This window comes from Tachysurus fulvidraco, chromosome 7, assembly GCF_022655615.1.
Source record: "Tachysurus fulvidraco isolate hzauxx_2018 chromosome 7, HZAU_PFXX_2.0, whole genome shotgun sequence".
Lineage (NCBI taxonomy): Eukaryota > Metazoa > Chordata > Actinopteri > Siluriformes > Bagridae > Tachysurus > Tachysurus fulvidraco.
This window is the reverse complement of record NC_062524.1, coordinates 4,810,834-4,824,686: the sequence shown is the minus strand read 5'-3', so window position 1 is coordinate 4,824,686 and position 13,853 is coordinate 4,810,834. Positions and strand designations below refer to the sequence as shown.

General features: G+C 38.9%; 1 protein-coding gene across 1 annotated transcript in view; it reads left to right on the top strand.

The window, feature by feature from the left end:
• Positions 1 to 13,428, top strand: part of rims3 (regulating synaptic membrane exocytosis 3) — a 53,366-nt gene extending 39,938 nt beyond the window's left edge. Inside the window, exons 3-7 of the mRNA XM_027171530.2 lie at positions 7,514 to 7,655; positions 7,756 to 7,868; positions 9,080 to 9,181; positions 9,373 to 9,512; positions 10,471 to 13,428. Coding sequence (XP_027027331.1) covers positions 7,514 to 7,655; positions 7,756 to 7,868; positions 9,080 to 9,181; positions 9,373 to 9,512; positions 10,471 to 10,683 — 710 coding nt within the window. The 3' untranslated portion in view covers positions 10,684 to 13,428. The remainder of the gene's footprint in view (positions 1 to 7,513; positions 7,656 to 7,755; positions 7,869 to 9,079; positions 9,182 to 9,372; positions 9,513 to 10,470) is intronic.
• Positions 13,429 to 13,853: the final 425 nt, after the last annotated feature.

The window sequence follows — 13,853 nt, the reverse complement described above, 5'->3', positions numbered from 1 at the left end:
CGATCCGCTGTGGAGCTTCTGAAGTGCGCTCGGTAAGTGAGCGAGGCTTCTTGTGTTGATTAAATTTAACTCTGAGAGTCAATTTTCTTTAATTAATTGAGTGCGCATATGAAATAAAAGACCCCTGTTACCATTACACTGTTTTTTTATGTGGTTGAAAATGTTGTTATAAATCTAAATCTAGGCTGTTGGTCTAAACCCTGCTGGGAACCTTTGCTGAGAGCTGAATCTGGGGCAGATCTGTGCTGAGACGTAGCTCAGATTCTTTGCTCTGTGTTCTCTAGTCTCTGTGCTGTCGTGGTGACACACAGAGGATACACAAATAAAGGAAGAAAGAAAGAAAGAAAGAAAGAAAGAAAGAAAGAAAGAAAGAAAGACAGACAGACAGGCAGACAGACAGACTAACAGAGACAGGCAGACAGAAAGACAGACAGACAGGCAGACATACAGACTAACAGAGACAAGCAGACAGAAAGACAGACAGACAGACTAACAGAGACAGACAGACAGACAGACAAACAGACAGGCAGACAGGCAGACAGGCAGACATACAGACTAACAGAGACAAGCAGACAGAAAGACAGACAGACAGACTAACAGAGACAGGCAGACAGAAAGACAGACAGACAGACTTACAGAGACAGGCAGACAGAAAGACAGACAGACTAACAGAGACAGGCAGACAGAAAGACAGACAGACAGACAGACAGACTAACAGAGACAGGCAGACAGAAAGACAGACAGACAGACACACTAACAGAAACAAGCAGACAGAAAGACAGAAAGACAGACAGACAGACTAACAGAGACAGGCAGACAGAAAGACAGACAGGCAGACATACAGACTAACAGAGACAGGCAGACATACAGACTAACAGAGACAGGCAGACAGATTAACAGAGACAGGCAGACAGAAAGACAGACAGACTATGGGAGACAGACAGACAGATGGGCAGGCAGACAGGGACAGGCAGAGACACAAACAGATAGACAGGAAGAGAAGGCAGACAGACAGACAAAGTGTAAAAAAGACAGACAGACTGACAAAAACAGATGGATAGAGACAAACAGAGAGAGAGAGAAACAAATTATTGAGATAGACTAATAGGGTCAGATAGACAGATAGTCAGACAGACAGGTGAACGGGCAGACAAACAGACAGACAGACGGATGGATAAATGGATGGATGAATGAGTCCATGGCTGCAGTGTGTGTATGTTGTTTTTCTCTTGCTCCCCCACAGTGAAGATATTCCTGACTACAGGTTTATAAATAGACACTGCGCACTTCTCTGTTCGTTTCGGGGTCTCTGTGTTCCTCTCCTCCTCCTCTTCTTCTCTTTCTTTCTTCTCTCCCTCCCTCACTGCCTTTCTCTCAGCGCATCTAATGTGTTGGGCTGGGTGATGTGTGTTCAGTCCTTTTTCTGTCGAAATGAGTCCTACACACACACACACACACACACACACACACACACACACACACACACACACACACACACACACACACATCAGTTATGCTCTTTCATGTTTGTTCAGTACAGATAAAGAAGAGCATAAGAGGATGTGTTCAGGAGTGAACCGTTCTGATGTTTGTGTAATGCAGCAGTATGTTAACGTTAACGTTCTGTATAAACATCTTACGTGCTTGATAGCATTAGGAAGTAATGAAACGTTTCCTGAGACATTTCAGAAACGACTACTTTCCATTTCTACATACAGTATAAACTTCTATATATTAGTCTTAATAAAGTAGGTGTGGCCTCATTGTTCATCTCAATTTAGGGGTGTGGACCTATTAACTGTTTGCAATATAGTGGGTGTGGCCTCTTTTAAATCATAATTAAATGGGTGTGGCCTCTTTATTAGTCTAAATGTAGTAGGTGTGGTCTCTGTGTTAATCATAATTAAGGGAGTGTGTCCTGTTAATTATTCTCAATATAGTGGGCATGGCCTCTTTGTTTATTGTAATAAAGTGAATGTGGCCTCTTTATTAGTATTAGTAAAGGAGGTGTGGCCTCTTTGTTTATTGTAATTAAGTGGGTGTGGCCTCTATTAGTATTAGTAAAGGAGGTGTGGCCTCTTTATTCGTGTTAGTACAGGAGGTGTGGCATCTGCCTGTTATGTAAAGAGGTATGGCTTCTTAGTGTAGTAATGAAGGAGGCACTTTGTTAGTCTTAGAGAAGATGGTGTGGCCTCTGTTTGTTTGTCTTAGAGAAGGAGTGGAGCAGTCGCATAGGTTATCATAGCAAAAGTTTAAGCACTGTTGTATGCGTATGTAGTAACATTTAAATAATTGAGCTAGCAGTAAAGATGTAGATGATAGAGCATGACGTATAAATGTACTACTCATAGAATATGTTTTATATTTCTTGCTTTTTTCCCATCCCAGTTATTTATAAAAAGATTATCCTGTGCAAATGAGACCTAATTATTATAAACAGCATCCAGCAACCTTACTTACAAATCTTATCTTTTCTGACTAGCACAACACTGTGCGACTTGATTTCTATAAGGAGTCGTTATATTTATCTGTCAGACTTCTGTTGCTGATGCACGCCACTTTGCCACGAGAGGGTGTTACTGTATATTAATGCCTGATTTTTTAACTTGCCAAAGTAGTTTTAAAGTCAGAAACTGTGCACAGATCACCCAGGAGCAAATCTATTCGGAATATCTAACGTTGACTCGGTTTTGTTGGGGCTACTGTTGTATTTTTAGCTTTGGATAATCTGTTCCCTGTGCTATCTGTCTCGGGGATGAGGCTGTTGCCACAGATACCAGACAGGGAGATGGCCATGACTTTGTTCGCTCACTCACACACACACACACACACACATCACACACACACACACACACACACACACACACACACACACACACACACACACACACACACACACACACACACACACACACACACACACACACACACACACACACACACAAACACAGGTTTAGTATAACACAGCCACCAGTGATTTTATTGGAGGGTGAAGATAAGTTTATCATTAATATGCGCTAGGAAAACATGTTCATGAAGTGAAAAAAATGTTAATGGCTAGTTATTATACAATTATTATAAAGAGACGCGATCTGTTTGTCTCTTAGTGTCAATGAAGGAGGCGTGGCCTGTTTGATTATCATAATGGAGTAGGTGTGGCCACTGTATTTGTTAGTTATAACAAAGGAAGTGTGGCCTGTTTGATTATCATAGTGGAGTAGGTGTGACCACTGTATTTGTTAGTCGTAATGAAGGAGCCGTGGTCTGTTTGATTATCATAGTGGAGTAGGTGTGGCCTTTGTATTTGTTAGTCCTAATGAAGGAGGCGTGGCCTGTTTGTCAGAGTGAAGGAGGTGTCGCTTCTGTATTTTGCAGTACATTTGCGACATTTTGGAAGATGCCCTAATCCAGAGCAGCGTGCATTGTATACAACTGTGCAGTTTAAGGTTGAGGGCCTTGCACAGGGGCCCAGCAGTGTCAGTTTGTTTAACCCGACACTTAGTAGTGTCAGTTTGCTTTTCACCTTAACCTCTGAGTTACCACATCATCTTAATGAAGGTAGTGTGGTTTGCTTATCTGATAATTATAGTAAAGGTGTGGTCTCTGTATTTGTTAGTTTTGGTTTGTCAGCCTTAGTGAAGGATGTGACAAAAATTGCTCTACTAAAATTGGGCTTTTGGCAAATTTATCACCAAATGAATATCCTTGAATTGGAAAATAAAGCATCAAATCTGGTTGATAAAACACTGGTATCACTGGGATTGTAGATAAAATGCTAAAACATAATATATTTAGGTTTTCATTTTCATTTCAAGACTCTTAGAATTAATCCCAGACTTAATAAACAGTTAAATTCGCTTGCACTTTTTATGCAACTCATTTTACTGAATGCTTGTGTTAGATTACAAGAGAGGTCAGATGTAGCAAAAGCCATATTAACACCCAATATTATTCCCTCCATTTTTTTTCTTCTCACATTTTCTCTCCCCCATCTGCTTCCTCTTCCCATCCCTCTACAGCTCTACATTTATCTCTCCATTCCCACATCTACCTCTGTCCATTTCTCTTACTAACTTACCTGCATCCGTTAATATTTCATTTAAACGTCTTACAGGATTTATCCAGGAGAAATGGACTGAAGATAAAAATAAACACAGTTGCATTTAAGGCAAAATAGGACAAGCAAAAAGAGACATAGGTGCAGGTTAAGTATCTATTCCAGGAGAAGAAAAAGGAAAAAGGAATCTTTACACAGCATTTTTGCAGAAAGGCATCACTAAAGGAGCTGTTTGGATTTTTTTTAGCGCCCTCTGCTGAGCATGAGGTGAAATTTAAATTGCATTGTTTTCAAACACGTTTTTTTTCTTCCTAACTAATCCCAAAGCCTCTGATAAAAAAAACGTGTCATTTGATTTGTCTTTTAAAGAAAAAAAAATCCAAGTAACTTGTCAGAGCAGCTCATTTTAAGGTCAGAAAATTTTCAATAAACCTTTGAATAGACACTGGTTGATCCACTGCATGGCCAGTACTTGGTGTCTTACACAAAGTTGAAATGAAAATATATCTTAATTAAAACTGGGAGACAGGAAGTCCACAGCTTGGAACTGAAGGCAAGACTTCGTCAAAACTAGAAATAGTAACGTCTAGCATCTTCACTCCCACAAACACACACTGACTTGATATCTGGAAGTCACTATGCTGTATTAGTACACACTTCCATTCAGTCTCTCTAAACACTCTTGTGTACAGCAGTTACCTTGTGTTTATACCACTATAAGCTCCTTGTCTTTGTGATCTGCACACACACACACACACACACACACACACACACACACACACACACACACACACACACACACACACACACATACACACTCTCTCTCTCTCTCTCTCTCTCTCTCTCTCTCTTTCTATCACACACACACACACACACACACACACACACACACACACACACACACACACACACACACACACACACACACACACACACACACACACACACACTGCATTAATACAGGCCACACCTCCTTCACTAACACTGACATTAATACAGGCCACACCTCCTTCACTAACACTGACGTTAATACAGGCCACACCTCCTTCACTAAAACTGACGTTAATACAGACCACACCTTCTTCACTAACACTGACGTTAATACAGGCCACACCTCCTTCACTAAAAATGACATTGATACAGGCCATACCTCCTTCACTAACACTGACATTAATACAGGCCACACCTCCTTCGCTAACGCTGACATTAATACAGGCCACACCTCCTTCGCTAACGCTGACATTAATACAGGCCACACCTCCTTCACTAACACTTACAGTAATACAGGCCACACCTCCTTCACTAACACTGGCATTAATACAGGCCACACACCCTTCACTAACAGTGACACACACATATCTGGTAATACGAGACAGATTTAGCACCTTTGTGAATCATTCTGATTTCTCTCTGTGTATTTTTAGCATCATACACATCTGAAGCTATTATATAAAAACAGAGTGCCTCTTGTGACTCACAGCTCTATAACACTGGGTGTGTTTCAGTAATCTCTCTCAGTCGCCGTCATACTGTACCACTTTAATCTGTGTGAAACATTTCTGTATGAACACTGAGATTTTTGAATGAGATTTTTAGAATATAGTCATGTATGTTTATCAGATTTCAAATATGTTTAAAATGAAAAATAAGGAATGACATACAACATGGATTCAGCAGTAATGGTTTCATTTATTTAATAATATATCTCAGTGCTGTCAAGCGCTTAATTCTGAGTGGTTAGAAAGTGCTGAGTGGTTTCTCTAACCCCAGTCCCTGCTGCACAGCATCTACATTAATCATTTCTTCACTAATCACTTCATTTCTACCATAATTATGGCCTAGATCATCTCAAATGCTGTTCTTCCACTGTGATGAAATACAATTTTAAATTGTGTCAAATTTATGATTCATATCTTTTCTTGGAATAGATATGGCTTCATGTGAATCAGTACCCTGCATTGTTTTCGTCCACACCTCCCTGCACAGCTGAAGCTCTCTGCTGTCATCTGAAAACACACACGACATGCTTATTTCTCTGACATTTATTTTTATTATTTATTTATTTCCCATCAGCATTTCTCACTGTTTTGTATTTAAGAATTTCTCTGAAATGCTATTCTCAGTACACCACTATATTTGCCACGGTGCATTAACTGTCCGACTTTCTGAGTAAAGCATTGGAACAGAACGAGTAGCATTTTATTGTTGTTTTATTATCAGAGGCTTTGTTGGCGGTCCTGGATCTGTTTCCCAAGAAATTAGCTAAATGCCATCGGTCTCTTACTGCTGATGTTGTTTATGATCATGTATCATCTAATTGCTCCAGGATTATACTGAAAAATGCAGATTTTCATTTGTAGTCTTTTTTCAGGGAAGTTTTTTTTTCATCTATATGCAAGTGTAAGCCCCAAGAGTTTGACTGTTGATTCCCATTATACAGTCTCTTAAAGCCCATCATGTTGGCTATTTATTTATATCATACCTTCACTCCATACCTTCACTTGTCATATTTACACCATACATAAATTAGTCCATGCCTTTACTTCTTACTTTACTTCTTACTTTACTTCTTCTGGCATGGCACTGTCTGTTCACTGGCCACCCAAAACAGATCAGCTAAACGCCATTAGTCCCTCAGTGCTGTTGTCAGTTAGGAATGCAGGCCTTATGCCCAGCTCTAACAACACAGATGAACATCTAATTGCGCCAGGAGCTATTCTAATGGAAAGTGCAGTTCACTCTCAGTGTCGGCATGCCTGCTAAAACAAATATGACTCACTCAGCTATTACGTATGTTTGTTCATATTTTCATATCTATTTTCCAATAAGAACACTTAAGTCCTTTGTCATGGGTTTTGAGGCCATTTACTTTTCCATTTTTGGTTCTGGATGTCTGCAGCAGTATGTGACTTTTTATTATGCTGCTCAGTTCTGTATATACTGAAGACTCAGAGAGAAAATGGACAAGCCAAGGTGAATGTGTCCGCTGAATAATTAACACCCCTCCCAGTTCTGATGTTAAATCTTGTCCAGTAGTAGAACCCAGACAGGCTTCTTTACTGGACCACGAGGGCAGTATTCATGAGTGAGTTCATGACTTAAGTTTAAAGGTTTTGTCAGTATTTATGTGGGGAGAGTTACATGTATTTAGTGTTGGGTTAAGCACACATCCATTTTAACCACGAAAAAAAATCAGGGATAGAAAATATGGACTGAAGAAACGAATAGCATTTTTTTGAGTGAGGTCAAAGTTCAAAGTGCATATCTGGAACATTTCTCTGTTTGGGTTAAACTTCTACTTCTACTTAGTCTGTAGTAACTAAAGACACAATTCTGTAGTCTTAGGCTCACTCAAGATCAACTGAACGAATACAGCTCGGATTTAACGTGGATTATGTGTGATCTGTGATGCTTGTTGAATTATTTTTTGACACCTATATTTTTGTATTTCTGCAGACGGAGCGAACAAGAAACTACGCAGCACCATCAGGAGAAGCACGGAGACAGGAATCGCCGTGGAGATGAGGAACCGTGTGACACGGCAGGGCAGCAAGGAGTCAACAGATGGAAGCACTAACAGTAACAGCTCAGAGGGAACGTGAGTGGAGAGGCATAAAGTTTTTAAAGTCTGCATTATGTTGCTGATGCCCTATGTGCCATATTTGTGTATTTTGCTCTGTTTCATCTCTGTTCAATAGTTTTATCTTCCCTACCACCCGACTGGGTCCTGAGAGCCAGTTCAGCGACTTTCTGGATGGCCTAGGCCCCGCCCAGATCGTTGGGCGTCAGACATTAGCCACACCCCCAATGGGTGAGTCTCATGCACAGTTTTTCCTTATGTTATGGAAATTAATAAAATGTTTTTAATTGGTCAAGGGTTTAAATTTAGAGGCTGAAAGGAATGAATCAGGAATACTTGGCTGATCATTTGATATAGACTACACTGTCTTTTGTCTCCACCTGCTGTTCAGTAAAGTAAATCGGAGACAAAAAAAATTTAACACAACCATACAGTACATCCAAAAATGTCTTATTATATTATTTTTATATTTAATCCTCAAGAAATCCTTATTATATATGTATTACTACTTCTACTACTACTACTACTACTACTACTACTACTACTACTAATAATAATAATAATAATAATAATAAAGCCTAAAGATTAGCACTAAAAGTAAGTGGTCCATTAAAAGCATACATTGATATTCTAATTTATCTATATTTTATTTAAACTAATCTGTATTTGTACCCGTGCCTCGGGGGTTTCCTCTGGGTACTCTGGTTTCCTCCCACGGTCCAAAGACATGCATGGATTGGCATCTCTGGAAAAATTGCCCGTAGTGTGTGAGTGAATGAGTGTGTGTGTGCCCTGTGATGGGTTGGCACTCCGTCCGGGGTGTATCCTGCCTTGATGCCCAATGACGCCTGAGCTAGACACCGGCTCCCCGTGACCCGAGAAGTTTGGATAAAGCGTAAGAGAATGAATATATGAATGATTTGATCAAGGCTAGGGCTCATATTCATGAAAATTCTTAGTGTAAAGTGTTTCTCATAGTGACAAAAGTCTAAGAAAATTCGAATAAATGTGGGCGTCTCCCCTTGAAATGAAAGAGGAAACCTTAGTAAAGATAAAAGCTATTCATAAAGTATCTTAACACTTAAAAGGGCTCTTAAGGTCAAATAGTGTTAGAAGTAGTGAGAAGGACTTTTAAGAGTTTCTTTATCAGAGATAGTATTAGAGACAGCATCTCCGACATGGCGCAGAAATGAGATATGTTGAATGTACGATTCTTACAGGTCAAAAGTTTCTAGAACAACAAAGAAGGTTGTTCAGTATTTCCAGCTACAAGGTAAATCACAGGGGGTCACTCATTCTTATCTGATATGTTTCTATAGTAACAGCATACACGGGTACTGTTCTTCCCTTGACCCGAGAAGTTCGGATAAGCGGTAGAAAATGAATGAATGAATGAATAATCTGTATTTGTACTACTGCATCATTATCGTCCACTTGTGTAGGTGACGTCCATATTGGAGTGATGGATCGAGGTGGGCAAATCGAAGTGGAGATCACCCAAGCCAGGGGTTTAACGCCTAAACCAGGCTCAAAGAACATTCCAGGTAAAAAAAAATATATATATATATACTGTATGACATTCGCTTTAATTCATTAAGCAATCATTTTTTTATTATTCAATGCAATGTAAAATGCTCCAAAAAATGTAAAATTGTACAGAAAGGACGAAGTGTAGAAACATATTACTCAGTTTGTTTTCCTTGAATAGAAATAGATTTTATCCTTGTGTCTGCAGCAACGTATGCGAAGGTTTATGTCCTGGAGAATGGAGCATGTCTCTCCAAGAAGAAAACTAAAGTGGTGAAAAAAACGCTGGACCCGACCTACCAGCAAACACTGCTGTTTGATGAAAGCCCTCAGGGGAAAGTATTACAGGTGGGAAAATGAGCCTCTGTTCTGTTCCCTGCATAACAAGGCTTTTATCCATTTGTCTCAGTGTTTATTTTTTACTTCTTTACTTTTAAGCTAATCTGATTTTTGTTGTTGTTGTTGTTGTTGTTTTTACTTGAGTTAACAGTGAAGATTCTTTACATCTTATACATTACTTAACTCTTTTCAGAAATCCTAGAATCCAGTCAGGTTAGCTTGTTAGTTAGCTCGTTTTTAATTAGCAGTAAGAATATTGTTTGCATGTAAGAGTATAGCTTAATTCCTCTCAGAAAGCATGTCAGGTTTGCTCATGTTATTTTGCTAGTTTGTATTTGCTGTAAGAATTGTTTGCATGTAAGTGTATATTCCTCATGGAAATTCTGTCAGGTTAGCTCATGATATCTAGCTAGATTATATTAGCAGTAAGAATTGTTTGCATGTAAGATTATAGCTCAGTTCCTCTCAGAAATCATGTCAGGTTAGCTCATGCTAGTTAGCTAGTTTGTATTAGCAGTAAGAATTGTTTGCATGTAAGATTATGACTCAATTCCTCTCAGAAATCCTGTCAGGTTAGCTCATGTTAGTTGGATAGTTTTTAATTAGAAGTAAAATTGTTTGCATGTATAAGTATGCCAAAATACACTCTGAAATCCTGTCAGGTTAGCTCATGCTAGTTAGCTAGTTTGTATTAGCAGTACGATTTTATTTTGCGGGTATAAATATGACTTCAATTCTTTCTGAGGTCAGGTTAGCTCATGTTATCTAGCTAGTTTTTATTAGCAGTAAGGCTTAAATTTTCACAGAAACAGCTCAGAGTAGCTATCTGGCTAAGCACTGCGACATTACAGTTATATATATTGCACTGTATATGAAGAAGAGTCTTCAAGAGACTTCACTTTCAGAACAAAATCGTAGTGTCTCTGTGGTTGTTGTTGCACTAATCATTTGCTTGACTGTCCTCTAGGTGATTGTATGGGGTGATTATGGCCGAATGGACACCAAGTGCTTCATGGGAATGGCCCAGATCCTCCTGGACGAGCTGGATTTGTCCTCCATGATTGGCGGCTGGTATAAGCTGTTTCCCACTTCCTCTCTGGCCGAGCCCAGCATCGGTCAGCTGACCCGACGCCTCTCCCAGTCCTCACTCGAGAGTGCCACCAGTCCCTCATGCACCTAAAAAAACCCTTTACCTTCTCTCTGTGTCTTTAGGGTCCCATTCTCTTTTTTGTGCGATTCAGTCTTAAATGCAACACATTGAATGGAAAAGCATTGGTTGCTATATTGTCCAACACATACGTACATACACAAACACACACACACACACACACACACACACACACACACACACACACACACACACACACACACACACACACACTTCATTCCGTCAGTTCTTATTGTTTCATGATAATACAGCAGGAGACGAGAGTTAAATCACACACACCATTTCTCCCACAAGCTGGAAGGTTGCTAATCCAGAAGCATGTGCACACACAGACAGTCGAACGTGTAACAAAAAAATAGAGAATTGAATTGTTGACAGTAAGATTTGGCTTTTCAGATTTCTCTCTCTCTCTCTCTCTCTCTCTCTCTCTCTCTCTCTCTCTCTCTCTCTCACACACACACACACACACACACACACACACACATTTCAGAAGTTTTAAAGATTATGTAGCATTTATACATGCGCACATCTTAAAGAGCAGCAGGCTTATGATCATCACGCTTATGATACTGTATCAACCCCACCTCACAAAGTAAAAAAAAGAGTTTCACTTCTTCTGTTTTCCTAAAACTCTCTATGCCAAACCTGCTCAAAAGTTTGTTTTTAAAACCAAAGCAATTCTTCTTATATGTAGTGTTTGTAGAGTATGGATATGTAGCAGAGTCAATGACTTTCGGTGAGATGCAAAAACAAAAAGAAAAAAAAAGATCTTTAGAGTGTAGAGTCTAACGTTTTCACAGTCAGATCCAGAATGGCTTCGCCCTTGATAAAGATAAAGCTGTGGGAAATAAACAGAACATATGACATTTTAAAAATCAACTCAAAGACATATTATCTTCATGTCACAGAAACACAACAGTCAAACAGACACTTTTCTTTATACATGGATGCGACCTCCATCAACAAGCACACCAGCACTGAGCCTTTCCCTTTAATTACCCAGAATTTTCCACAAGGATTTATTCGCATTTCTTCAACGGATTAACAAGTTGTCCCGATTTTAATTTCTTACATCACTATAATTGCCTTTAGCACGGTTTACATGATGAGATTACCTTCCCTGAGCCTATTTGAGCTGCACTCAAAACAGTCAAAAATTTCATCCCTTAGAAGACAATGTCTTTGTGCTGCCTCTAGGCTCAGACTGGGTCGGATGTTCATCTCAGAAGCACAAACACTGCCCAAAAGATTCTCCTCTAGAAGTAACTTCTATCTTAAATGGAACTGTTATTTAGATCATCAAGTATCCACGATACACGAGTTATATACAGGATGTGCTGTATATAGTGATTAATCATATCAGTGGTGGACAAATCACAAGCTTCTTTTTTTCTTCTTATAGTGGGTGTAATGAATAGCTGGATAATTAAAAAAAAATGATCAGAGGAAAAAAAGAAGCACTATGAACTTTCAACAAGTACTTTTTACTTACTATATATTTACCAATGACATGTTTCTATATGGTCTATCGTGAAGTCAAATACTACAGGCACACACTACATTCGTTAGTTAAATAATAATTTCCTGGAAGCTCCAGGGTTGGAGGATCGATTCCTGTCTCCTCCCAGGTTTCCACCAGGTACTCTGGTTTCCTTCCTCAGTCCTAAGACAAGCCTTGTAGGCAGATTGGCATTACTAAATTGTCCACAGTGTATGCATGAGTGTGTGATTGTAGGCTTTGATGGATCGGATGTTGCAGATTCCCTGAGACTATGTATGATAAGTGCTAAAGTAAATGTATGGATGGATAAATAGATGCAATAAATTTCCTTATACAGATGATTTATTTATGAAAACAGTGCAAAACTCTCCAACACCTCTGAAATACAGCGTAATTATGGATATGAATCTTAAATCCTATTAAATGATTTGATTATTTAATACAGTTAATTAGATAAGTTTGGGGTTCATTCGTAATGTTTCTGTTCGACCAAACCATGGCACCGAGCAGCACGTTAAACCGGAATAAGTTTTATGATTTGTCCATTTCTGTGTACGATGAAGCATATTCCAGCGCCACAGATCAGTTCTACTCATTGTAAAATGATGATTTGATTCTGTATTCAAACACATTTTAGTTCAGCTTTAGTTCAAATCTGCAGAATAATCGAAACTCAAATATACACCAAGGTTCAGATTTACCATTAGTCCTGATGATAGAGTTTGAGTCAGGTGTATGAAACAATTTCCCCTCAACAATTACACCATTTTTACTTCACACAGACTAGTTCTTTTCTTTTTTTTCTCCCTCATCCCGTTTCTGATGCCACAATGTGCCTCGGATGTAACAGGGAGTTTATATTTAGCATCAGAACACCGTAGCACTTTCTCCAAGTCCCAGTGCCATTTAGGAATTGACGTTTATAGATTGTCGACAATAAGGGCTTTTTTATTTTCCTGGTAGCACTTTGTCCTGATGGCAAAAAGAGACCACATCTTACACATTTTCATAAACGTCATGAAATACCAACAGACATTTAGTTATCTTCCATTTTTATTTCACTGCATCATTTAATCTTAAATTTTTGACATAGGTCATTATATATGCTGTATGTATCTATCCTTTATGTTTATCAAGGGTGTTTCAGATTCAGGATTCGAGGGGTGACTGTCAAGACGCACACCCCCACAAACACACACACACACACACACACACACACACATACAGTACACACACAAACGCACACACACACACACTCTTCTAAAGGGCAGGGCTCAACTTCACCAGTCAGGTTATTTAAATGCACATAATATCTGTTACATATGGTAGCATAAATGTATGAATTCAAACAGAGGACATTATATATAAATATAAAATATAGATAATATATAAATATAAGATATTTGTGTTAATGTATTTATTATCTGCATGTTTACTCACAAAAAACAATATAAAGTGTTGTTTTAAGCTTGCCTTTAAACGCATATAGACTATATAGACTGCAATTATTTTGCAGATGCTGTCGTTTTCTTTCTCTTTTTACTTTTTTCTTTTCTTTTCTTTTTCTTTCTTTCTTTTTTTTTTTTTTTGATGAATGTCGGATCTGCACTGAAGGGTAGCTTCATGACAAGGCTCTGTTCAGTTTCTCCGGCTGTAAAGTGAACCGACGTTCAACCGAACA